The 25662-nt window shown below is 43.6% G+C and overlaps 2 protein-coding genes across 2 annotated transcripts in view; both read left to right on the top strand.

Annotated features, from left to right (window-relative positions):
* Positions 1–582, top strand: part of ERLIN1 (ER lipid raft associated 1) — a 62471-nt gene extending 61889 nt beyond the window's left edge. The window contains exon 13 of the transcript XR_572112.2: positions 551–582. The gene's annotated coding sequence lies outside the window, so the exon portion shown is untranslated. The remainder of the gene's footprint in view (positions 1–550) is intronic.
* On the top strand, positions 503–24624 carry CPN1 (carboxypeptidase N subunit 1). The gene is made up of 9 exons (XM_008705664.2): positions 503–725; positions 4598–4794; positions 9364–9519; positions 11009–11191; positions 12699–12810; positions 15593–15732; positions 16947–17046; positions 20287–20405; positions 24351–24624. The coding sequence occupies exons 1-9, from the start codon at positions 503–505 to the stop codon at positions 24462–24464; spliced, it is 1344 nt and encodes a 447-aa protein (XP_008703886.1). The 3' UTR covers positions 24465–24624.
* Positions 24625–25662: the final 1038 nt, after the last annotated feature.

Genomic DNA, 25662 nt, shown 5'->3' on the forward strand with positions numbered 1-25662 from the left:
AAACGGACAAAACTCTGAGCTGTACTTCAGAAGGAGTCTAGCATCTGTGTGTGGGATTGATTGAAACGGACAGAGAATTCTCGTTAATATAACTCCTTAAATTGTAATATAGGGAATAAGCCTAGGCCAAGTTTCTGAAAACTCTCTGGGAATCAAAGGGTTATAAGCAACTATTTATTGAAGCTTGTTTACAGTCCAGTTAATCAGTAAGCTAGAATCAGTGAAACTACCCATTCTGGGGGAGTACAAAACCTTTCAAACGGTTTCCCTGGATTAGGAGAAGCAGAGAGACGGGGGAGGAGAGATGAGTGGCTGTTCCCGAGCTACATAAGTAATTTCCAGCTCTGAACGGGACAATTCTGCACTTCCTTGCCAGGTTCTGTCACACTGGTGTTTACTGGTGGGAAACTAGGAGGAGCTGGTTCTTGGCCCTTGGATTTTGACTAGTTGTTGGGAGAGGTAGAGCCCATTTTAGTGGGTCTCTTTGAGAAAGCCCAACAAGATGTCAGGCCTGCTCTCAGTCTCCTTCCACCTTCTCCTTCTCTTCAAGTTGGTTGCCCCCGTGACCTTTCGCCACCACCGCTATGACGAGCTTGTACGGACGCTGTACAAGGTGCACAACGAATGCCCCTACATCACGCGGGTTTACAGCATCGGGCGCAGTGTGAAGGGAAGACACCTCTACGTGCTGGAATTCAGCGACTACCCTGGAATCCACGAGCCCTGTAAGCCCTGAGCAGTTCTTGGAGTGGATGGGGCAGGACCTTTCCCTTACAAATCCAGTAATTGGGGTGGTTTCTGGGGATGTCCATGGACCCCTCCACCTATAAAGTATCACCTCTTTCTCCAGCTGTGCTAAGTCTTTCCCTACTTAGCCCTCAAATTGCCCCTGCTTCTGGGGAGCTGCTGCCCCAATTCAGCCTCTAGTCTGTTCTTCCTTTTGAGGTTCTGTTTGCTCAAGACCTTCATGGTAAAAGGTGAGTCTTCTTCCCTGCTCCCACCCCATCCCCCTGCCTTCCCTCCCGCTACTCTTCTTTCTTCCATCCTATTTTGCTATCTTTATCCAGTGCTTCAGGAGACCAAGCAGAAACAGTTAGCTCTTCTCATTGTGCTAGGAAACCTCAACGTGTTTAGGGATTTCTCTTTGGGTAATGACAGTGTGATAGTGTATGGGTCCTGGAGAGAGCTTGAGGCCTTGGGTATTAGTTTTATTCATTGGATTACTTTCTGTTAGTTTGTTTCTATTATAAAAGCGATCTGTGTTTAGATTGAAATAGACATTAGATAAAGAAACAAGAACAAAACTCACGCATAATCCCACCACTCACAGATGATCATTGTTAAACATATTGATGCAGACTTTTTTGTATGCATGTTTAATAACCCCACAACACATATATTTTTTTTACAAAAATAGAATCATACTAGAACTGATTTTCTCATCTCATTGTCTTTTAGAAATAGCATCCATGTCCATAAATGTACATCTACATTGTATTTTTGGGCTGCATAATATTCCATCACATGGTTGTAGGTAACTGTTCATTGACTGATAGACATTTAAGTCGTTTCTAATTTCTCACTTCTTTACTTACAGCAATTGTGACATCCAAATTATGTCAGTTCCTCCTTCACCCTGTCAGCTTCAAATCTCTCTCTTCCTTTCCACTTCCACATCCCCCACACTAGCCAAACACCATCACAACATGCCTGAAACACTGCACTAGGCTCCTGACTCTTCTAACTCCTACCTGCCACCACTCTCTAAACCTTCCATTTAGCTCACAGATGCCAGAATACTTTCCCCAAGTACTGATAGAATCCTCTCACTGCCCTGCTTAGAATCCTTCAGTGACAACCTCACACGCAGTGGATCCTGTCCCTGACAGCTTCAGGATGTTACATGGCCAGTGGGGAGGGTAGGGGTGCGTTGGTGCTGGCTCAAGGAAATCTATGCCATTAAATGAGGATAAGACTTTGCTTTGAAGCCACACTTACATTGAAAGCACCATGCTTTTGGGGGGTGTGTTCATTTCAGGAGCCTGTGGGTGCTGGTGGACATTATAGGTTAGTCCCTCCCTCGCCCCCTTCCACTGCCTAGCATTCAAGGCCTTCTTGAGGCTTTCTCATCCTGTTCTAGTCCTCACTATTCTCTTTCTCTGATGCGCTATCTGCAAGCGCTTGTAGATTCTGAACATACAACAAACAGAGGAGAAAACAAAGACCCCTCCCTTGGGGGCCTTAATTCTAGTGGTGTAAGACTGGAAACAAGTGGGAACGAAAGAAATACATATTGAATCAGATGGAAAAAGTGCTATCGAGAACAATAACCTTGAAAAGAGAGAGAGAAGATGTCAATGCCAGGGAGGGGGTCTTTGCTGTTAAGGAAAAGCTTCTCCTTTGAGGTGATTTTTGAGCATGTGATGGAGCATGCTGCCCCCTAATTGGGGAAGAAAACGTTTGCAGGCAGAGGGAAGAGCAGGATTGTGTTTGGCATGCGTGAGGAACAGCAAGGAGCCCCCTCCCCTGCCCCCTCCGTGGCTCCAGCAGACTGAACAATGGGAATGTTCACTCTGGGAGTGGTGTGATTGGGGATAGAGATACTGAGCAGGAGATCATGTGGTGCCTTATAAGCCTTTGTAAAGATTTTGGCTTCCAGAGTAAAGTGAGAAGCGGCTGGAGGGTTTTAAGCAGAAGAATGACACAATCTGACTTAGAATTTTTAAAAGACCACTCAGAATAGGGATAAATTTATAAAAGAGCACTCAGAATGGGGGTCAGCAAACTAGAGCCTGAGGGCCAGCCCCCTGTTTAGGTAAATAAAGTTTTACTGAAACCCAGCCATGCCCATTTTCTTTTTTTTAAGTAAACTTGATGCCAACATGAGGCTGGGACTCAGGACCCCAAGATCAAGAATCACATGCCTTACTGACTGAGCCAGCCAGGCACCCCTGCCCATTTGTTTTCGTATTGACTATGTCTGCTGTTGCTGGAAGAGTCAAGTAGCTAGACAGAGACAATATAGCCTACCATCCCAAAGTATTTATGATCTGGCCCTTCACAGAAAACTCTTGCTGACCAGTGACTTGGGAGAATAGACTTCATGGGTGGGGCAGATGCAAGGGGTTCGAGAAAGAGCGTTCCTGTAACAAACCAGGTGTCAGCGTATGGGGCTCGAACAAGATGATAGCAGGGGTTAGTTATGAGAAGTGGTTTTATTCTGGATAAATGGAAAGTGGAGACAGAATTTTATATTAAGTGCCTTTAGGTGCAAGACATTATGCTGGGTTCTATAGGGCAGTAGTTCCCAGACTTTTGAATTTCACCTTAGTTTAAAAAAAATTTTTTTTAATAAGTAACAGATTGGAGGGGACCAACATAGATTTTCCAGATCTTATTTTGCTGAACAAGGATGTTGAAGAATACTACCTGCCATCTGGTATCACCATCCTTTTCTAAAAGAAGGGATATTTTAGCGCCAAGAAAAGAAAGACATAATCTAAGATTAAAGAAATACCCCAAGATTTAAAAATACACATTATAGAAGATTCACTACACAATCCTTGTGGTTTATAGACATTCCTTTGGGAAAGACTGCTGTAGGTATACTAAGATAAATACAGTGGATTGTATCCTAAGGAAAATTAAACTGTGCATACATTGCGAAGGCCCGGTCTAGTAAAGGAAACAGGAGATGTGCAAAATTAGGTAAAACTCAGAGTAGAAAGTAAAGGAAAGTTCAATAGCAAGTTCATTCCCAGCAGGGAGAAACCAAGATGTCTTCTCAGAGTGAGTGACATCTGAACTGAGCCTAGAAGGATGGTGAGGAGGATTTGGAAATGTGGAGATGAAGAGGTCCAGAATCAGAAAAGTCACGGAAGCAGGAGAGTGGGGGGTGGAAGAGAAATCAAGTGGCAAGAGCTTTTCTCCCTTTTAAAAGGAGGCAAGACTGATTTTAAGTGGTTCTAGAGGCTCTTTTCAAGCCCTCAATTCTTACTTCAATTGAACAGTTAGCATAGCCAAAGAGAAGGCATAGGCACACTTCTTCCTCCTCCGTGCCTCAAGACATGGCATTCTCAGATATATTTTAGTTTTCTTGGTACCAGAAAAATTCAGTTTTCAACTGGAACGATTAGGAACTGTTTGCCACAACCCAGACTTTATACAAGCAGGTCTTGGGAAAACACTATCTTTACCCTGAAAAGGTTTATTTCTGAGAAGTACCAAGCTACTGTAAATGCCGCCTGGGCTTTGGGCCTCCATCTTATTAATTAACTAGGTGACTCCAGCAAGTTACTCAGCTGCTTCTGTTCCTCTCTCCTCCTGAGGCTAATCATGCCTTCTTCACAGGTTTTCTGTGAAGATTAGGAGTAATGAACACAGTAGGGGTTCGATGGCATGAATTTCTGTAGCATTTATAATTGCAATTTGTTCAAAAAGGCCTCAGGGATCACTGGAAAGACCCAACCGAAGCGTAAGATTTTCACTTATTCGTTACGGGAAAAGAGGGAAAAGGCCCCCCTGGAAGGTGAGGAATCCTTGGCACGTGCAAGCTTTCCCCATCTTCTCTTCCTGCGTGTTCTTCTCGCGCTTGCAGTGGAGCCGGAAGTCAAGTACGTGGGAAACATGCACGGCAACGAGGCGCTGGGCCGCGAGCTGCTGCTGCAGCTGGCCGAGTTCCTGTGCGAGGAGTTCCGGAGCGGGAACCAGCGCATCGTGCGGCTGCTGGAGGGCACGCGCGTGCACATCCTGCCGTCCATGAACCCCGACGGCTACGAGGTGGCCGCCGCCCAGGTACCGAGCGCCGGGACGGGCCCTGCGCACAGCAGAGCCCTCCGCCCCGTCCGTCAGAGCGTCCCCCCGGTCCCGCTGCCAGTGCCACCGTGTCATTGAGAAAAAGCCGGTGGGTCCACAGCACGGTGTGGAGACCCGGTTCAGCCCTGTGGCAGCCTAGGCAGTGAACGTGGGCTCCCTCCGAGCTTCGTTCTCTCAACGCCTTTCCCGCTGACCTCGCGGCTGTATCGTGAGGATCAGGGAGGCGGTCTGTGACAACGCTTCCTAAACTGGAAAATACGCAACAGGTGTGAAGGGAGGGCTCTTGCAAAACAGGCCTTCTTCCCCTGATGCTTGCTTCCCTACATACTCTTCTCCCTCCCACGTTATAGTTCCAGTTGCACTTGGGGGGTATAGAACTAGTTTGTCCCAGAATTGTGCGGTCGCGGGCTAATTCTAGAGTCTTCATGTTTTGGGTTGTATTTTTTTTTCATTGAAGTATAATGACAATATTATATTAGTTTCTGGTGTACGACATAGTGATTGGATATTTGTCTATTTTGCTGAGTGAATACTATATTTCCGTACAGCTTTTTCCTCTGTAGTATAGTACTCAGCCTTTAAATTATTCTAGAATTACGTTGTGCAGGGGTCTATGGGCTTTTACTTTATTTTCTGACATAAGTTCAAAATGTTAGTGTGCTTAACTTTAAATCAATGATTTTTTGGGGGGGGTATGGTTGTGCATCAGAATCATAGGGGAAGATTTTTTGAAATACAGATTCCTAGCCTCCTCCCCCCGCATCTACTGAATTCGAATTTTTCCAGTGTGAAGCCAGGCATCTGCCTTACACAATGGATATGTTCCTTTAAAAGCTGTGTTGAAACCTGGTTTGTTTGGGCTTTTGGATGAGGGGGCAGGGGGTTGTAAATTAAAGAGGCTTTTTTTTTTTCCAATTTAAAAATATGTCTCTTTGAGGTAGTCTTGCATTTTTTTTTCATTTTTAAGACTAGATTTCATTACTTTACTTTTTAAAAAATTTTATTGTAGTAAGAACACCCAAGATGAGATCTACCTTCTTAACAAAACTTTAAGTGTACAATACAATATTGTTGGCCATAGGTACAATGTTGTCTCCAGTTCTGGTCTCCAGAACCTATCTATCCTGCTCAACCAAAACTTTATGTACCTTCATTAGGAACTCCCCATTTCCCCCTCCTCCTAGTCCCTCGCAACCACCCTCCACTCCCTGATTCCATGAATCTGCCCACTCTGTCCTGTACAAGTGGAACCATACAACATCTGTCCTTTTGGCCCATTCCATTTTAAACCTACTTGAGGATAAGGCTGGGGAGGTAAGTAGAGGCAGGGAGGGGAATGGAGCCAAGATGTTGAATGAAACACAGATTTGCCCCTTGCAATCTCACAACTTCCTGCCAACACAACAGAGAAAAGAAAGTTTTGTTCCCACACTGGAAAATCAGAAAGGTGCACATTAACATCTCGAGCCTTGAGTTTCCAAAGTAGCAGGAATATTTGAAAGAGATGTGGGGGAAGACCTCTAGCCTGGCTGCTTTCCTTCTGTTGGTCCTTCCCAATATTGCAGTGGGGAGACTGAAGAATGTCAGACTTGCCCACATCTTTTGGGGAATGAGGTGAGGTGGGAGAAAGTGGAGAAAACCCCTGCCAGCCCCCTAAATCCTAGAGCCATCTCTGGGGAGCCAGTCACCTTTGCTCACCTGTTGTGTACTTGTTCAGAGGGAGCAGATCTTGAACCTGAGCCCAAGAGAGGCCCCACCAGGTTCTCAAACTCCCAGAACTACCTGCCATACCCAGAGGAAACCTGTCTGCGTGGCTACACAGGGGAGACATGCCTATCCACTACACTAAAGGTACCCATAGGTAAAACAGAATAACCTCCCCTTTCCCTACCCCACCAAAGATTTTTAATCTTAATCCCTAGAACCTGTGCATATGTTATGTTACATGGCAAGGGAGGATTAAGGTTGCAGATGTAATTAAGGTTGCTAATCATCTGACCTTAAAATATCCTGGATTATTTGGATGGGTCTAGTGTAATCCATCACAGGGGTCCTTCAAATGTGGAAGAGGAAAACAGAAGGTCACAGTCAGAGAGATTTGAAGATGTTGTGCTACTGGTCTCGAAGAGGAAAGAAGGGACCATGAGCCAAGGAATGTGTGTGGCCTCTAGAAGCAGGGGGAAAAGCCGAAGCAGATTCCTTTAGAGACCTCAGAAGGAACACAGCCCTCCTGGCACCTTGATTTCAGTCTTGTGAAACCCATTTCAGTCTTCTGACCTCCAAAACTAAAAGGTAATAAGCTTGTGTTTTTTAAGCCACTAAGTATGTGGTAATTTGTTGCAGCAGGAATAGGGAGTGAGTGAATATACCACCTACCCTGTTTATGGGAACTTTCTGTTAAGGAAAGGCCTCACCTGCCAGCCTAATGACCTGGTATGAGTGGTGAATCAACTGATAAGTAAATTAACATAGCTGTTAATATGCACAGTTAGGAGCTACATTGATATGAAGGAGCAAGTAGTGAAAAACTCCTGGAAATGTAATGAAAATCATTATCTCATAGAAGTGAAAAATTAAACTCCCAATTGAAAAATTATATAAATATTTCCACCCTGAACAGAATTAATGTAGGAAACTTGAGGTAGCTTAAATAAATATTATGTTCTCAATGAGATATAAGAGTAAAATATGAGCAGCATGCCATGAAAAATAGAGAAATCTAAGAACAATAAGGATTTTTTTTTAAATATGAAAGTGTTAGTACATCTGTGAGTCTTTAGCTGCCCAACATCCGTCCATTCACCCCACTCCCAGGAACAGCCACCAATTTGGGCTCTACTCTCAGTCCCCAGGGCTCCAGTGGACCTATTCCCCTTCTCCAATGCCATACAAAACATTGAATGGAATTTCAGTTTTGTGAAGGCCTTTGAACATATCTCTATTTTACTACTTGATATATCTTAATTATTTACATATATATCTATCTCCCTGTATATATTATGAGTTTCTAGAAGGCTGGCCTAATGTCTCATTATCTCTTTTCCTAGTGTCTTTCAGAGGGCTTTGAGATGCACTTAAGTGAATGTTGCTTGGCTACAAGGATGAATGAATGAGTGACTACATGACCAAATAAATGATACAGTTTGAAGTGTGAGCAGAGAAATTAAGGGAACCAGGAAGTTTATACTGCTAAGAAGAAAAATAAACAAGGATCCTAAATTTAAAAAATAAAGGGGTTGGGTTGATTTCCATGGTGCAGCTGCTTTGGAAAGAGTTTAGCAGTTTCTGAAAAAGTTAAATATAGACTTAAATTATAGCCCAGCAATTCTACTAGGTATCTACCAAGAGAAGTGAAAACATACATCCATACAAAGACTTGTATGGGAATGTTCATGGCAACGTTTTCACAATAGCCAAAAAGTGGAAATAATCCAAATGTCCATGTGCGGGGTTGATTAGTATCCCCCTCCCAAATTCATGTCTACCTGGAACCCCTGACTGTGACCTTATTAGGAAATAGCGTCTTTAGATATGCAATCAAGTTAAGGTGAAATCATACTGGATTGGGGTGACTAACTTAAATATGACTAGTGTCCATATAAGAAAAAAGAAATCTGTACAGAGACCCACATGGGGGAGAAGGCCTGTGAAGATGGGAATAGAAATTGGAGTGATGCGTCTACAACCAAGGAACACGGAAGATGGCCAACAGCCACTGGAGGCTGGAAGAGACAAAGAAGGAGCTCCTCTGGAGCTTTGGAACATATGACCCTGCTGACATCTTGATTTCAGACTTCCAGCTTCCAGATCTGTGAGAGGATACATTTCTGTTGTGATAAGCCACCTAGTTCATGTTATTTGTTACAGCTTAGAGCAGCCCTAGGATCTAGGGCCATATAATAGTCTATTAATTGGTAAATAGATAAGTATAGTAAATCCATAGAATGGAATATTAATCAGCCATAAAAAGGAATGAAGTACTGTTACATGCTACAACACAGAGAAACCTCAAAAAAATTATGCTCAGTGATAAAAGCCGAACATCTAATGTGTGATCCCTCTTACTGACATGACCAGAAAAGGCAAATCTGTGGAGAGAGAAAGTGATGTCCCAGGACTGGACAAAAATGAGGAATGACGGGATGGGCGTTAGAAATCTTCATAAGTTAGATTGTGCTGGTGCTCACAAGACTGTGTCAGCAGGGACTAATAACTCATTGAGTTGTGCACTTAAAATGGTATGTAAATCCTACCTTTTGTGGTATGTAAATTATATCTCAATAAAGCTATATTTAAAAAAAATAGAGGTTCCCATTATTCTGAAACACCCTACTCTTGTTAGAGCTTCTCCTGGGATCTCTACCATCAGCATGTGGTCTACAAGAAAACTTGAACCATGCCATTGGGACTTTAGATGAATTAAAGAAGAAAATGCTACACCATTTGATAGATTAAGCTAATGCCCCAAAATACTATGCCACATAGTTTTCTTCAACTATAGGACTCAGTCGGAAACCTTCCTTTTTCATTTCTTCATTTTCCCACTAGGGCGCAGACAGTTCTGGGTATCTGGTTGGCAGGAGCAATGCAAATGGAGTGGACCTGAACCGCAACTTCCCGGATCTCAACACCTACATCTACTACAATGAGAAACACGGAGGCCCCAACCACCATTTGCCCCTTCCAGACAACTGGAAAAGTCAGGTAGGAGACGAAATCTGCACGCAGAAGCAGGTGAATCAGCATCTGGAATTTCTAGCAATCTTCACATCAGTTAAACAGGCAAGAATTTAGCATCAACTTAACCTCATGTTTATCCGTCCAGAGTGGTAGGAAGGGTATCTTCTGCCTTTTGTATTCATTCTCTCCCCCAGCAGAGAGCCCTTCGCGGAGCACATACTGTTTGATGTTAGTGGCCACGGTAGTGAAAGGAAAGTGCTATCCTACGGCTGGCTGCTCAGTACTTTACAGTTGTACAAAATTCTTTCTTAGCATTTCAGTTGATCATTGTAACACTGGGGGGGAGTGCACGGAGCAGTCACCCATCCCTGTTTTACAACTCACACAGCTAGTAATTGATGGGCTCGGGATTAAAACCCGGGTCTTCTGGCTCCTAAGCCAACATTCTTTCTACTGCACTGTACTGTTGGCAGAGGACTAGCACCTATAGAGAAGTCTCCCTTACATGGGACGCACTGTGTGCTCACCAACGATTAGCTATAGAAGGAGGTTCAGGGAACTCTGAGCTCTCCAACCATGCTACCCCTCTTCAAACCAATCTCTCTCTCTCCCTTTTTTTAAATAGACTTTTTTTTTTCATCCAACAAGAAGCCACAACTTTATGAATGATAGAAAGAGTACAAATTTCAAACCAAGCTATAGTTATTCTTTTGAAACACCAAAAAAAAAAAAAAGTTCTCTATTTTCTGATGGTTACATTGTCATGTAATAACATTACTGCTGTTCTTCAGGCTCGGACTGCCTTTGCTCCTGACATGTTTGCTCGTGACGTGACCAATTCTATGTCCTTAACCTCTACACCTGTTTGATCCGCCTCTTCCTCTTCACTCTTCCTATGTACAATTGGAGTCTGATGTTCTCTTGAATGTTTGAGACAGCTTCACCTTGAACTTTGAATTTCTCAGCTGCTAGCTGCGCCTGCTAAGTTCTCAGTAATAAACTTTATTTTTTATAGAGCAGTTTTAGATTCACAACAAAACTGAGGGGGAAGTACAGAGTTCCCATAAACCCCTGGCTTCCAGGGATCAACCTCCCCCCATCGGAGTGGTAATTTGTTACAGTCGAAGAACTACGCTGACTCATCATCACCCAGGTCCATAGTTTACTTTGTGTTGTATATTCTATGGGTTTTGACGAATGGATCATGGCCTCTGCCCTCTGCTGTAGTCTCATACACAATGGTTTCACTGCCCTAAATGCTCTTCTTTTAGCTGTTTTGTGTATTGGGATTCCATATGCGATTTCATTTTGAAAAAGAGTCCGTCTACTTCATTTTTTAAACCATCAGGCAAAAGACCAAAATTTCCCCATCTACACTTCTCATATCCAGGAGGACACTTTCTGTTGTATTCGGACATGCCATTTTCTCAGGCCGCTTCCTGACAGACTTGTTTGGAGAGCCATTTGGCACCTCCGGTTGCAGCTTCACTGCCAGGCCCTCATCTCTCCACAGGTGGAACCTGAGACCCAGGCTGTGATCCAGTGGATCCGCTCCTTCAACTTCATTCTTTCGGCCAATCTCCATGGAGGGGCAGTGGTGGCCAATTACCCATATGACAGGTCCCTGGAGCACCGGGTCCGAGGGTTCCGCCGCACTGCCAATACCCCCACGCCTGATGACAAGCTCTTCCAGAAGGTATGCAGAATGGCAACTCATCTGGCCAGAGGCATCTGGGGCTCAGGAGAGTATTTAGGGGGTCTAATAAACAAGGTTATGATGATATGGCTACATTAATGAAAAATAGATCTTGTGCATGAAAAAATATTTATATAATAGTTCAAAACAGCAGGAGAATAAAAAGAATGGACTAATTCTTTTGTAGTTGATATATGATTAGTAAATATGATTAATATAAAAATTAACATTATTAATTCATCGATTAATGAATTCCACAGAGAATAACGCCAATTATTGCTTTGCAAAGAAAATTTATTATTATATTTTTTTCTTCCAGTAATCTCATTTTTTCCACTGTTATGAAGTAGTAATGAAAGAGAATTATAGAGATTCCACATATATTCCTCTCCCTCCAACACACCTCTCACCCCCAATACATACAGTAGTCCCCCCTTTATCCTTGGGGATACATTCCAAGACCCCCAGTGGCTGTCTGAAACCGCAAATAGTACTGAACCCTATATATAATTTTTTCCTATACATACCTACAATAAAGTTTAATTTATTAATTAGGCATGATAAGAGATTAGCAATAATAACTAATAATAAAATAGGGCAATTATAACAACATAGTATGATGAAAGTTATGCGAATATGGCCTTTCTCTCAAAATATCTTACTGTAGGGGCACCTGGGTGGCTCAGTCAGTTAAGTAGCTGACTTTTGGTTTTGGTCAGGTCATGATCTCAGGGTCCTGGGATCAAGCCCTGAGTCGGCTTCTGTGCTCAACAGCTGGGCTGAGGATTCTCTCCCTCCCTCTCCCTCTGCCCCTCCCCCTATTTGTGGGCGTGCTCACTCTCTTGCTCTCTCTCTCAAATAAATAAACAAATCTTTAAAGAAAATCTGACTGTACTGCACTCACCCTTCTTGTGATGAGGCAAGATGATAAGATGCGTACACGGTGAGATGAAATGAACTGAATGACGTAGGCATCGTGACCTAGCGTTAGGCTACTATTGACCCTCTGACATATTGTCTCAAGGAGAGTCTTCTGCTTCCAGACCACAGTTGTCCATGAGTAGCTGAAACCATAGAAAGCAAAACCATGGGTGAAGGGGGGACTACTGTAATTGTTTTCATGGCCAAGGCCTATCTTACTTGCTCCTTGTTTTCTTCCGTAAAACTCAACTAGAAGATGGTACACCTAGAAAGGAGTTTATACATCATCTAATATCACCCCTCACTTTGCACTTGAAGAAACTTATCCCCCAGATAGTGGAAAGATCAGAATACAGCTCTTCTAACTCTAGTCCCCCACACATGCGCGTGCACGCACACACACACACACACACACACACACACACAAACCCCATCTTCCTATGCCTGCTGGTATTTTCTTTCACTAAGGCAAGTAATCAGTTGTTTATACATAGTGGGGTTTCATGGTGTCACCCTATTTCTGAGTGTGAGCATTGCTGTATGAGTTGGGAACACTCAGCGCATTTTCCATCTATTTTACCTACAGCTGGCCAAGGTCTACTCGTATGCACATGGATGGATGCACCAAGGGTGGAACTGTGGGGATTACTTCCCGGATGGCATCACCAATGGGGCTTCCTGGTATTCTCTCAGCAAGGGTAAGAAGAGTCCTGGGTACAGCAGTGCTGCAAGCCAAAGTGAAATAGGGCTTATCTCTCTTTCTCAGGGAAACAACAGGAAAACCATAGAATTTTGCATTCAAGTAGAGATCTGAGAAATGGAGAAGTCTTAAGTTGACATTAACTGTCATCTTGTGATTCTTTAAAATGAAGGTAGGGCCACCGTGTGGTCCTTTAAAACTGGTGTTTTACACAGTAGATCAGGGCATAGGAGGGAAATAGTGTAGTCAAGTGGTTAAGAGTGTGGCTGTAAGGGTACATTGGGTGGAAGCCCAGCTTGCCCATTTACCAGTTATGTGGCTTCAGGGTAATTACTTAACCTCTCTGTGCTTCAGTTTCTCATCTGTAAGAGTAACAATACTTCTGGGGCGCCTGGGTGGCTCAGTCGGTTAAGCATCTGACTCTTGATTTCGGCTCAGGTCATGATTTCAGGGTTGTGAGATTGAGCCCCACATTGGGCTGCACACTGGGTGTGGAGACTGCTTAAGATTCTCTCTCTTTCCATCTCTCTCTGCCCCACTCCATGCTCTCTCTCTCAAAAAAAAAAAAAAAAAAGAAAAAAAGAAAAAGAAAAAAAAAGAAAAAAGAAAAGAATAACAATACTTGCATTGTAATTTTGATGTGAATATTAAGCAAAACGATGTGCATAAAGCATTTGGAAATGCCCGGCTTAAAAATGTTAGGTTCTTTTCTCTCTTTTTTAAAAAATAAGATTTATTTATTTGTTAGAGAGAGAGAGAGAACAAGCAAGAGGGAGAGGGAGAGAGGGAGAGGGAAAAAGAGAATCTTGGGCAGACTCCTCGCTGAGCACAGAGCCCGATCTGAGGCTTGATCTCACAACACTGAGATCATGACCTGAGCTGAAATCAAGAGTCAGATGCTTAACCAACTGAGCCACCCAGGCACCCCAAATGTTAGGGTCTTCTTTTTTTTTTTTTTTTTTAGGTTTTTCTATTTATTCATTTGAGAGAGACAGAGAGAGCGTGAGAACTAGAGCATGAGCAGGGGAGAAAGTCTGAGGGAGAGGGAGAAGCAGACTCTCCACTGAGCAGGGAGCCCAATGTGGGGCTTGATCCCAGAATCCCAGGATCATGACCTGAGCCAAAGGCAGATGCTTAACCAACTGAGCCACCCAGGCACCCCTGTTAAGGTCTTTTCTAAGTAGCATGGAGCTATGCCTTACATAGCAACAGATGACCAAAGGAGCTGGCCTGGACACCAGCAGTTCCTCCACTATGTGCTCTCTGTATCCTGCCTGCCCATCTCCTATGAGCCAGTGTTTGCCATGGACATCGGCTATTGATAGCATAGCAGAAACCTCCAGCAGGGGCTTCTCTCTCTGTTCCTTGGGCCTTCCCCAACACCAAGGGTTGAGATAGAACCTCTGTTTATGAACCTTCGGTAGATAGGGAACCTAAAGATAGGGAGGAGGCTGAAGCAGGAAGCCAGGTTCTTTTAGGGCCTAGTGTTTTAGCAGCTATCTCTTCCATACTTTCAAATCGGACCTGGACAGAGCTCAGGTACTAGAAAGCTCACTGGTAAGAGCTGAGCTGGTAGCTGGTTCTATGGAAAGTAAGGAGGAGGAAGGTTAGGGAGTCACTAAATACTGGGAGGAGATCCACTTCTTGTGGCTGAAAACTTGCTTGAACACGAAGTGAGAAGATTTAGTTGAACTTTATTATTGTTTTTTTTAGTGTGCATTAGAAAACCAATAGATCACCCTCCCCCTAATTTAAAATATGAAATATACTTTTCCAAATCGTACTTGTTTCTCCCTCCCCCTTCCCATCATCTGGGAAACCATTGACCTTGCTTCCACTGAAAATCGTTGCCCTAAAATAAGCTGGTACGATTCCAAGTTTATTCAGCTCATTAAAATGATTGTTCCAACAGTGCGGTCTCCGGACCAGTGTTATTAGCATCACCTGGGAGCCTGTTAGAACTGCACATTGGAAGAGGGGGCTCACCCCATACCTACCGAAACCCTAGTGAAGGCCCAGCAACCTGTATTTGGCTGGAAGGCACAGCCTTCTTGATGATTCTGATGCAGAGAGCGATCCAGTGTCAGAGGCACAGTTCTCCAACTGTCCCCGTCCTCTCTGTAACAGCCACTTATGCTCATCAGCTTAGAGCAGGTGAAGTTGATTCAATGAAGTTTTTAACCCAATACCCTTGTTACATAAACACCACTCTAATAAATCGGGAGTATATTAAAAAATCCTTGATTCAATTGGAGAATACAGAAGATAGAAGCAGGCAAACATTCGATGGAAGAAAACTATAGCTGCCTTCTGTTTTTCCAAGGGCCTGTTTTTCTGGGTTAACTGTTCTCATGTTAGTGCTGTGTGCTCAGATAGGAGGAGGGATGTGAAAGCAAGACATTCATATTCTCTCTACCCTCCAAGGTCTGAAGAACACCATCACCCAAAGAGAAGGTCTGTGCCCCGGAGGCAGTACAAGTGCAGGGTCTCAGATCAAGGCACCACTAACCAGCAGACTGTGGAAACGCTGAGGGTCAAGAAGTGAATTTAAGGGGTGAAATGGGGAGGAGGAGGGGATGGGGGTGACAACATGGGCATTTATGACGAGAGGAAACTGGGAAGCTGGGGAAAGGTTTTCTGGAGGAAAGAAATAAATGGAGACCGAGAGCTAGAATGGAAGGTCATGGTGGGGCGTGGAGAAATCATGGTTGTGGAGAGTTGAGTGGGGGCATTGATGGGATCCTGGTTATACAGATCTCCCTCTGCCCTCTTCCCCTTAGGAATGCAAGACTTTAACTATCTCCATACCAACTGTTTTGAGATCACGCTGGAACTGAGTTGCGACAAGTTTCCTCGCCAAGAGGAATTACAGCGTGAGTGGCTGGGTAATCGGGAAGCCCTAATCCACTTCTTGGAACAGGTAAAATCCCATTCTTGAACTTTCCTGGTTACAGAAAGAGAAGTGTTTTCCAGTGGTAGGCAAGGGTTTTTGTGAGGCTTAGTTCTGACTTTTACTTTGACTCCATACCATACATCTGGGCTGTTTCTACCCATCAGATTTACTCATTCAACATTACTGAGCACAGTTATCTGTCAGAAACTGTACCGTGTGCTGGGGGTAATGGGCAAACAAATACCCCTGCCCATATAAAGCTTGTATTCTAGGGAGGAGAGACAGACACTAAACAAAATAATAAAGTAAATTTTATGACTTGTTAAATGCGAAATCTAATGAAGAAGGCCTTACAGAGAAAATGACATTTAAACAGACTTAAAGGAGGTGAGGGAGAAATTTATGCAGATTTCTAGGGGAAAAGAGACACCCTGATGGGGACACCACAGAAAATGCAAGGCTTGCAACAAGCAGTCATTAGGGAAATGCAAATCAAATACACACTCCTTAGGATGACGTCTATAAAAAAAGAAAAAAAATTACCATAAAAGACAGACAGTAGCAAGCATTGGCAAGGATGTGGAGAATTGGAACCCTTGTGTATTGTTGCTGGGAATCTGGAATGATGCAGCCACTATGAAAAACAATATGTGGTTCCTCAAATGTTAAACATAGAATAGCGTACGTGATCCAGCAACCCCACCTCTGGGTGTAGGTCCAAAAGAACCGACAGCAGGATCTCAAAGAGATACTTGTACACCAATGCTAATAGCAGCATTCACAGTAGCTGAAAGGTAACTGTGGCCCAGCTTGCAATCCATTGATGGATGAGTGGGTAAATGAAATGTGGTTTGGACATACAATGGAATATTCTTCAGTTCTATAAAAGAAGGGAATTCTGAGATCTGCAACATGGATGAACTCTGAGGACAGTATATAAAGAAAAATAACCCAGTCACAAAAAGACAACATTGTATAATTTTGCTTCTATGAGTAGTCAAATCCATAGAGACAGAGAGTAGACTAGTGTCATGATTTGCCTTGGATTTTCACAGGATCACTTTGAGCACATTGTTGAGAGAGGTTGTCAGGAACAGGAGGGCGGAGAGACCAGCTAAGGGGCTATTACCATAATCTTTGCGAAGATCGAATGTAAAAACATATGAAAAAGGGCTTTAGGACTCCCAAACACTGAACACATGTCTTATGGTCATAACCATGCACTGTAAACTTTCTCGCAGGTACACCAGGGCATCAAGGGAATGGTGCTTGATGAGAATTATAATAACCTTGCGGAAGCTGTCATTTCTGTTAGTGGGATTAACCATGACGTCACTTCGGGTAGGTGGCCATGCTTAGTGGGGTGAGAAGGAAGCCTTCACGTCCTCACCTTTTTCCAGCATGATCAGGAGGCCAGTTTGTAAGCCAGTGAGGCTAACAGGGGTGTCCAGGACATTGGGGCTGGGGACAGTAGAAAGGAAGGATGCTAGACATAGAGACAGTGAACTAAGAGGCCAGGACCAGAGAGATGTAGCGTCTCTCCCAGCATTCAGAAGTCACCGCCTCATACAACTTAGTTAGGGGTGTTTTCTGGGTTTGAGGTTATTGGTTGCTCACATACTGGTGTGAAATGGGGTTGAAAAGAAAAGGACTATAAAACTGACATTTAGTCTTGTCCCTGACCCAGGCATTTCACTACACCTCCATCCAGGGAAGAGTTAGCAAGATGCATTCTGTAGGCTTGTTGCAGGGCAAGAGTGATGGTGGAGGCAGATCTTCTTGGAACCAACCTGGAACCTCCTGGGATGGTACAGAGTACCTCATATGGCACAGGTGTTGCAAACTGCCCCAGCCGAGTTTGATCATGCGCAGCTCTTAGGTTTTCTTTTCCTTCCTTCCTTCCTTCCTTCCTTCCTTCCTTCCTTCCTTCCTTCCTTCCTCCCTCCCTCCTTCTCTCTTTCTTTTCTTTCTCTCTTTCTTTTCTTTCTTTCTTTCTTTCTTCCTTCCTCCCTCCCTTTCTTTCTTCCTTCCTTTCTTTTTTTCTTTCCTTCCTTCCTTCCCTCCCTCCCTCCCTCTTCCTTCCTTCCCTCCCTCCCTCTTCCTTCCTTTCTTTCTTTCTTTTCTTTCTTTCTTTCTCTCTCTCTTTCTTTTCTTTCTCTCTTTCTTTTCTTTCTTTCTTCCTTCCTTCCTCCCTCCCTTTCTTTCTTCCTTCCTTCCTTTTTTTCTTTCCTTCCTTCCTTCCCTCCCTCCCTCTTCCTTCCTTCCTTGCTTCCTTCCTTCCTTCTTTCCTTTCCTTTCTCCCTTTTCTTTCTTTCTTTCTTTCTTTCTTTCTTTCTTTCTTTCTTTCTTTCTTCCTTCCTTCCTTCCTTCCTTCCTTCCTTCCTTCCTTCCTTCCCTCCCTCCCTCCCTCCCTTCCTTCCTTCCTTCCCTCCTCCTTTCCTTTCCTTTCCTTTCCTTTCCTTTCCTTTCCTTTCCTTTCTCTCTTTTCTTTTCTTTCTTTCTTTCTTTCTTTCTTTCTTTCTTTCTTTCTTTCTTTCTTTCTTTCTTTCTTTCTTTTCCTTCCTTCCTTCCTTCCTTCCTTCCTTCCTTCCATCCTCCCTTCCTCCCTCCCTTCCTTCCTTCCTTCCTTCCTTCCTTCCTTCCTTCCTTCCTTCCTTCCTTCCTTCCTTCCTTCCATGTTTGTTTTTGTTTTAATGTAGAGCAGTAGTTACCAGAGGTCAGGGGCGGGTAAAAATTGCCTATCTCCCAAGACTTCTATACGAGCAAGGCTCAGCCACATTTTACGACACTGATGCCTAATAGCACGCAGGCATCTTACAGTTCAGACTTGTAGTCTGGTTAAACTGGATGAAATCTCAACTTTAAGGAGATAGCTAATACTACTGGAGGTGGATCCCAACACATCTGACATGAGAGCTCATTCAAGCAAAAGCAGCAACATTCTAAAGGCAGGATTCTATAGCCTCGTAGTCAAGCATCAGACAACCAGAATCCTCCATACCAGTGGCTGGACCCAGGACTGTTTAGGCATCAAACCCAGGCATCCCTCAGAACTTCAGGGCTTGCTAGATTTTTATACCCTATTCACGCACAGACAGGGAATGTCTCTGAAACATTCTAGCCAATCGATATATATTGAATACCTCTAATTCTACCAATAAGAGCCCAATTTCAATACTCATTATGCTAAATTAACAAATTACTTATTTCACCACTGAAAAAGCTCATTGCTAACATTCATTATGCTACTTAGAAAAGCATCTAGTGTTGATTACAGACAAAGATAACTGAAGCCCTTGTAATAGCTGTATCTGTAATTGGGGCTTTCTGATATAATGCTGGCTAAGCATTCCTGGGTGTAAGTCCCCAGTTAAGAAAATGACAGCCCCTGGGGTATAACTTACACTATCCAACATAAGCATAATAACTCACTGCTTTTGCTTAAGTATTTTTAAAGGAATTACAGACATTTAACAGGGGGCAGAGAAGAGACTTCCTTAGTATTTATAGTCTGTCCCATTCTTAATTGCATTTATTATTTCAATTATTCATTGCTTAAAAGAAATTTCAAAGGCATGGTCACAACTGATTCTAAAGAGATACAGTCATTAGCCAAAATGCTATATCCCTGCCATAGAAAAATAGGCTTTCTTTTGATTTTTATTTTCCCCTTTAGAAGGTGATGGAAGAAATATTAAAAATAGAATTCTCAAAATCAGGGACACCTGGCTGGCTCAGTCAGTAGAGCATCTGCCTTCAGCTTAGGTTATGATCCCATGGTCCTGGGATTGAGTCCCACGTCGGGCTCCCTGCTCAGGGGAGAGCCTGCTCAAAAAAAAAAAAACTTAAAAAAAAAAAAAAAAAGAATTCTCAAAATCAGAGCTTTAGTGGCTATTTAGTCTAGCCCTCCCACTTAATAGAAGATTACACTCATACAACACCACTGACAGCTGGTTTTCTAACTCAGGGCCATCATGTCCTTTAGTGCAGGACCATGTCCATAAATGCAGGTTGTGCACTGCACAACTGTGTGGCTTTTCCATGGATGCTCATTCGTTCTCTGCTTCAGTGCTCACGATTTCATAAAGCAGTCCATTTCTTTTTTTATAATTGTGTTTGTCACAGTAGTTTTGCTTCTATCTAGCAAAATCTTCCTCCTACAATTTAAACTCATAGTTCTCATTCTTATTTTTTTAGGTAGATGCCATTTCTTCACAGTGGCTTTTCAAACATTGAAACAGAAGTCTCATGTAGTTTCTTTACCATACAAAACATTCATAGATCTTTCAACCTTTCTCCGAGTGACCCTTTCCTGGACATGAGTTTGTTTTAAAATACAGGGTATAGAATTAAACGCAATACTCTCAGTACAGAGCAACTTCTGCGTCCCGTGAGCTGAGAAGCCCATGCTCTTATTACATGAAATAACCTAAGATTCTTTTAGCTCTTAACCAGTTTCATCACGCTATTTTAAAAAAATCAACCTTGTGGTCAGCTAAAACCCTCAGATGGTTTTCATATCAAGGCCCCAAATGGCAGATTTCTAATCAGCAGACTGACTTATGTTCTTGTAACTTTTAGGTGACCATGGCGATTACTTCAGGCTGCTGCTTCCAGGTACCTACACTGTCACCGCCACAGCACCTGGGTTCGACCCAGAGACAGTGACTGTGACCGTGGGTCCTGGGGAACCAAAACTGGTGAGTTAGGCTGACCTTCACAGAGCACTGGAACAATCACAACCCACTGCATGGTTCTAATCTCTGCTGAGCTTCATTCTTTCACTTAAAAAAAATTGCTCTCGTATACTTGTTTTTCTCCTGTCATTCTCCTATTATATCCTTCACCATTTCCTTTTGGCTTTTTCCCTTTCTTCTGTTTAACATAGAATAATGATGAAAAGCACTATCTTCTAAATCTGGCTCATTTGTCCACAGACCCTGGACAATACCTAATCAGTATTCCTCAGTTTCCTCCTCTGTAAATTGGTGATAACTCTTCCTATAGTTAAGAGTCTTATAAAAGAGGTTGGAATGAGAAAGTGCATATAAAGCATTTAGTACAGTGACCTGTACATCGAAAGTGCTCAACAAATGTTAGTTTGTAAATCCCAGAGACCTTGCTAGATGGACACCCTTGGGTGGCATGCTTCTATGCCATCAGCTGGGACTACCACCAGATGGCGCTCTGCACCCTCCTGGTGCCCCGTGTGCCAGACAGCCTTACTGGCCACTCACCTCAGCAAAAGAGCCTGCTGATCTCCGGTATTCAACTCTCCACGGGTGTTTCTTAGAGATAGCACAAGGAGCAAGAACTTTTTTTAACCTACCGGCTGGAGCTTTTCAGCTTTGGTCATCTTAGATTCGGATCTCAGAGCTAAAACTCAGAGATCATGGACGCTAATCTTCAGATTTCTCAAATGGGGAAAAGGTAATGAGGCAGTCCTATTTAATGAGCACCTATAGACCTTGTTTCCCACAGGTCCACTCTTCCCTAGGGCCTTCTCACTCTGTCCAGTTCCTTCTCTGTACAATTCTAGAGCTTAGCCGACCCACTCGCCCCTTTCTCTGTTAACTCTGTGCAGTCAAGTAGCTTGTTTTTTTCAAATACAGTTACAGATACCATTTACTGAATGGTTACTATGTATGAGACACAATATGAGAGCTTTCCAGAATGATCTCATTTAACCTTAACAGCTCTGTCAGGAGCATGTAAGTATTCCATTTATGGCCAAGGAAACTGAAACTCAGAGAAGGTAAGAAGCACGTCCAGTGTCACACAGCCAGTAAGTGGAGCTGCCATTGCAAGCTCTCTCGGGCCTTCAGGGCTGCCTTCTTAACCAGCCTGTTGTGTTACAGGGCCTCACGCTCAGCTTACGACCTGTATTCATAACCCCTTATTTTAACACAAGGATCCTAATAAAGAGTTCTTTACATCCTCTGAAAAGTCCTCTGAAATTTCTAGATAGTTCCCCCTTTCCCCTCTCCTCCCTCTATTCTTAGCTCCTGCACATTATAAACTACATCTACTTGCTGATGCAGGAAGCAAAGACTAACTCTGCCATGGCAGCCTGTTATCTGGTCCCAGTTTCCCAACCAGCTTTCTCTCCCCCCACCCCTTTTTCTTAATTTAAAATCAATTTAATTGGGGTGCCTGGGTGGCTCAGTCGTTAAGCGTCTGCCTTCGGCTCAGGGCGTGATCCCGGTGTTCTGGGATTGAGCCCCACATCAGGCTCCTCTGCTGGGAGCCTGCTTCTTCCTCTCCCACTCCCCCTGCTTGTGTTCCCTCTCTCACTGGCTGTCTCTCTCTCTCTCTGTCAAATAAATAAATAAATAAATAAATCTTAAAATAAATAAATAAATAAATAAATAAATAAAATCAATTTAATTAACATACAGCATATTATTAGTTTCAGGAGTAGAATTTAGTGATTCATCAGTGCTCATTACATCCTGTGCCTTCCTTAATGCCCATCACCCAGTTACCCCATCCCTTCAGCCCTTCCCCTCCAGCAACCCTTAATTTGTTTCCTATAGTTAAGAGTCTTATGGTTTGTCTCCCTCTCTGATTTTATCTTATTTTATTTTTCCTTCCCTTCTCCTACGTTCATCTATTTTGTTTCTTAATTTTTGTTTCTATACATATATATATACATATATATATATATTATTTATCTATCTATCTATCTTTCTCATATCTTCTTTACCCATTCATCTGTTGACAGACATCTGGGCTTTTTCCGTAGTTTGGCTCTTGTGGACATTGCAGCTATAAATATTGGGGTGCATGTGTCCCTTCAAATCATTATGTTTGTATCCTTTGGATAAATACCCAGTAGTGCAGTTGCTGGGTCATAGGGTAGCTCTATTTTCAGCTTTTTGAGGAGCCTCCATACTGTTTGCCAGAGCAGCTGCACCAGCTGGTATTCCCACCAGCAGTGTAAGAGGGTTCCCCTTTCTCTGCATCCTCACCAACACCTGTCGTTTCCTGACTTGTTAACTTCAGCCATTCTGACTGTGTGAGGTGGTATCTCATTGTGGTTTTGATTTGTATTTCCCTGATGCCAAGTGATGTTAAGCATCTTTTCATGTATCCGCTGGCCATTTGGATGTCTTCTTTGGAGAAATGTCTGCTCATGTCTTCTGCCCATTTCTTGATTGGATTATTCTTTGGGTGTTGAGTTTGATAAGTTCTTTATAGATTTTAGATACTACCTTTGTCTGATGAGACATTTGCAAATATCTTCTCCCATCCCTTTTTCTTGTTCTACCCTAAAATCAAATGACTGATTGACAGCCGCATTCGCGAGCCCTGTCTTACAAGTGCTCTTCAATGCCAGATTCGAACAACTGCAAATCCTCTGAAGGCACGTACTCTACTGCAAAAGATTTCACTTCCTTTGTCGTATAGCCTTTAAATAAATTAACATAACCTATCATTATGTCAAATATAACCCAGAAAGAAAAAAAATTGTCTTTTGGATATAGTTCCCAGAGAGAAAAACAGCTAAGAATCCCTTTGTTGATCACAGTAGAACCTAGCTCTCTTTTCATTCTAAAGCAGAGATCCATCTGGCTGGGGGAAGAAAAAAGGAAAAAAAGATGATTTACTAGAGGGTTTTCATGTTACAGTTGAGCTCTTTCACATATCTCCCAGAGTCGTCCAGTGTCCTCTTTGCTTTTTCCCACATCTGGCCAGACGTCAGGCCTTTTCCTTCTCCTCTGTCCTTCCCTCATTTTGTTGCCTTCTCTCTCTCTCTCTCTCTTTCCTAGATCTCTGAATTACTAGACACAAAATGGTAATGATATAGTACCGTTAGCTCTGATTTCCTCTACTTTGGGGAACTAGCAGAAAAGCTGGCTGTGGATTTTTGTGGAAGAGGCAGAAAATAACCCCATGGAGAGCTCTCTGCCTATTTTTCAACTCCCAGCTGGCTTCAGCAGCTCAAACTGTTCCAAGGGCTTGGAAGCCAAGGATCCCTCAGGGGAGTGTGGTTAGAACACTGCGCCACTCCCTCTTGCTAGGATCGTTCCACCTCCAGCAGATCTACACTTGTCAGTCAGAGGCATCTTGACATCTGCGTGCCACGGCCAGAGGGCAAGTTTCAATGTACTGCTGGCGAGGATGCATTCCTTGCACATGGAAATTTGGAATTTAAGAATCCATGCAATAATCTGCATTGTCTCTATCTATATTTTCAAGCAATTACAGCAGCAAGTTTTGATCTGAAGGTCTGAGCGACTCATTGGCGTGCCTGAGCACGACGCCTGTGACTCACACATGGGCATAAAGGGGGTTATTACCGCACCGTCAATCGTAGCTCCCGTCCTACACAACAGTGTTAGTGAAATTGCTGTTTGAGGTGTAGATGTACTTTTCTTCTAATACTGGTAGAATATGGTCGAATAGGTGTGTAAGTTCATCCAGGTACACCCTATGTATCACCAGTGATTATGCACCACTTCTTGGGACGATCAGCCAAGCCTGACACCACCCGCGCTGCTGTAATAATGTTCCTTAGTCCCTTGCCCTCAGGACCTGGAACTGTGGTGAAAGCAGGGCCAAACAGGTCTTCCCCAAGTTCAATTCCAGGAAGTAGAAAACTGACTCCTCTACTCTCCTAGCTGCTTCTTTTTTTCTTCCAGGTTAACTTCCATCTCAAGAGAAGCGTCCCTCAAGCCACCCCAACGAGGAGAGCTCCCAACTCAGGACATGGAGGCAGAGTCTTAGCAAAGCCAACGCAGCCCCGGGTCAGCTAGGAAGGAGATGGACACGACGTGGCCCCAAGAGTCCCTGCCTGGGGATCATGGTGCTGGGGCCATGCGTCAGAAGGGCTTGTTCCTGCTCTCCCATTAGATGGAGCTTTCTTTCTATTTTATTACCTGGGACATATTTAAATATAAACATATTCAGAACAATTCAGAATGGTCTCTGTTCCCAGGGTTAGAGCCTCTGATGTGGCAGTGTGTCCATTCAGCAGTGTCCGGTAAGATTTTCTGATTCTGGGGGTATGGTTTGGATCCAGAAGGCTCTACGTCAGTCCACACTGCATCTGGAGACCAGCTCCGGCTGGTTGGCCACTCCACCTCCAGTCTAGCACGGAGCCTGCAACATAGCAGGCACTCAAGGGAGATTTCTGAATGAATGGCTGAAAGGCTGAGCCGACTCATCATTGATGTTGTTCCCACAGTAAGGCCAGGTGACCAAGTCTTCTGAAATCCCGGAGGACTATTTGAACAATAGCCAATAGGTTCTCAATAAGCCAAGGTTTGCACACACGAATACCTACATACTGCTACTCCTTTCCGTACATGGGCATTTTACATAACGTGCATCCTTCAGAGCATTTTCTGGGTTTGTGAGTGTAACGCAGGTGCTGCTGTGGACCGGCTCCGTCCTGTCCCTGTACCGGCGCTGCCCAGCACTGCCCGCCTCGCTGAGCTCCCCAGGACCCCTCTGTACTAAGCGTTACTGAGGAAGGAGATGTTAGTGAAGATTTTGAAGAGGTGTGTAGTCACGAGCACACAAGTTCACACACTCCCATCAGGTATGTTGGGGCTCCGGAGTCCCCTGTCCTTGGGGCTTGGTGAGGGTTCTTTCCCATGCACCCCGTTTCAGAGCCCAGCCTCAGGGAGACAGGGCAGGCTCCAGTTCCCTCCACTTGTTCAGGTCCCCCCACTCTGTCCACCTCCCCTACCCAGGCTCTAAGTAAGTAAGTAAGTAACTAACTAACTAACTAACTAACGTTGAGTGATCTCCTTTCAAGAAGTATTCCCACACCCTCAGAAAACAAAAGGTGCTTTAGCTGTGAAGACCCACCCTCTTCAGAAGGCCAGTCAAGAGATTAACACACGGTTTATTTTTCTGTGACTTTAGCAATCTCTCAATCTGTGGTCAAAAGGAAAACAGAAGAAAACGTATCTTTTCGCATTTGAAAAGGGAATTCTCTCCTCAGGT

The sequence above is a fragment of the Ursus maritimus genome, unplaced genomic scaffold, assembly GCF_017311325.1.
Source record: "Ursus maritimus isolate PB19 unplaced genomic scaffold, ASM1731132v1 scaffold_7, whole genome shotgun sequence".
Classification (NCBI taxonomy): domain Eukaryota; kingdom Metazoa; phylum Chordata; class Mammalia; order Carnivora; family Ursidae; genus Ursus; species Ursus maritimus.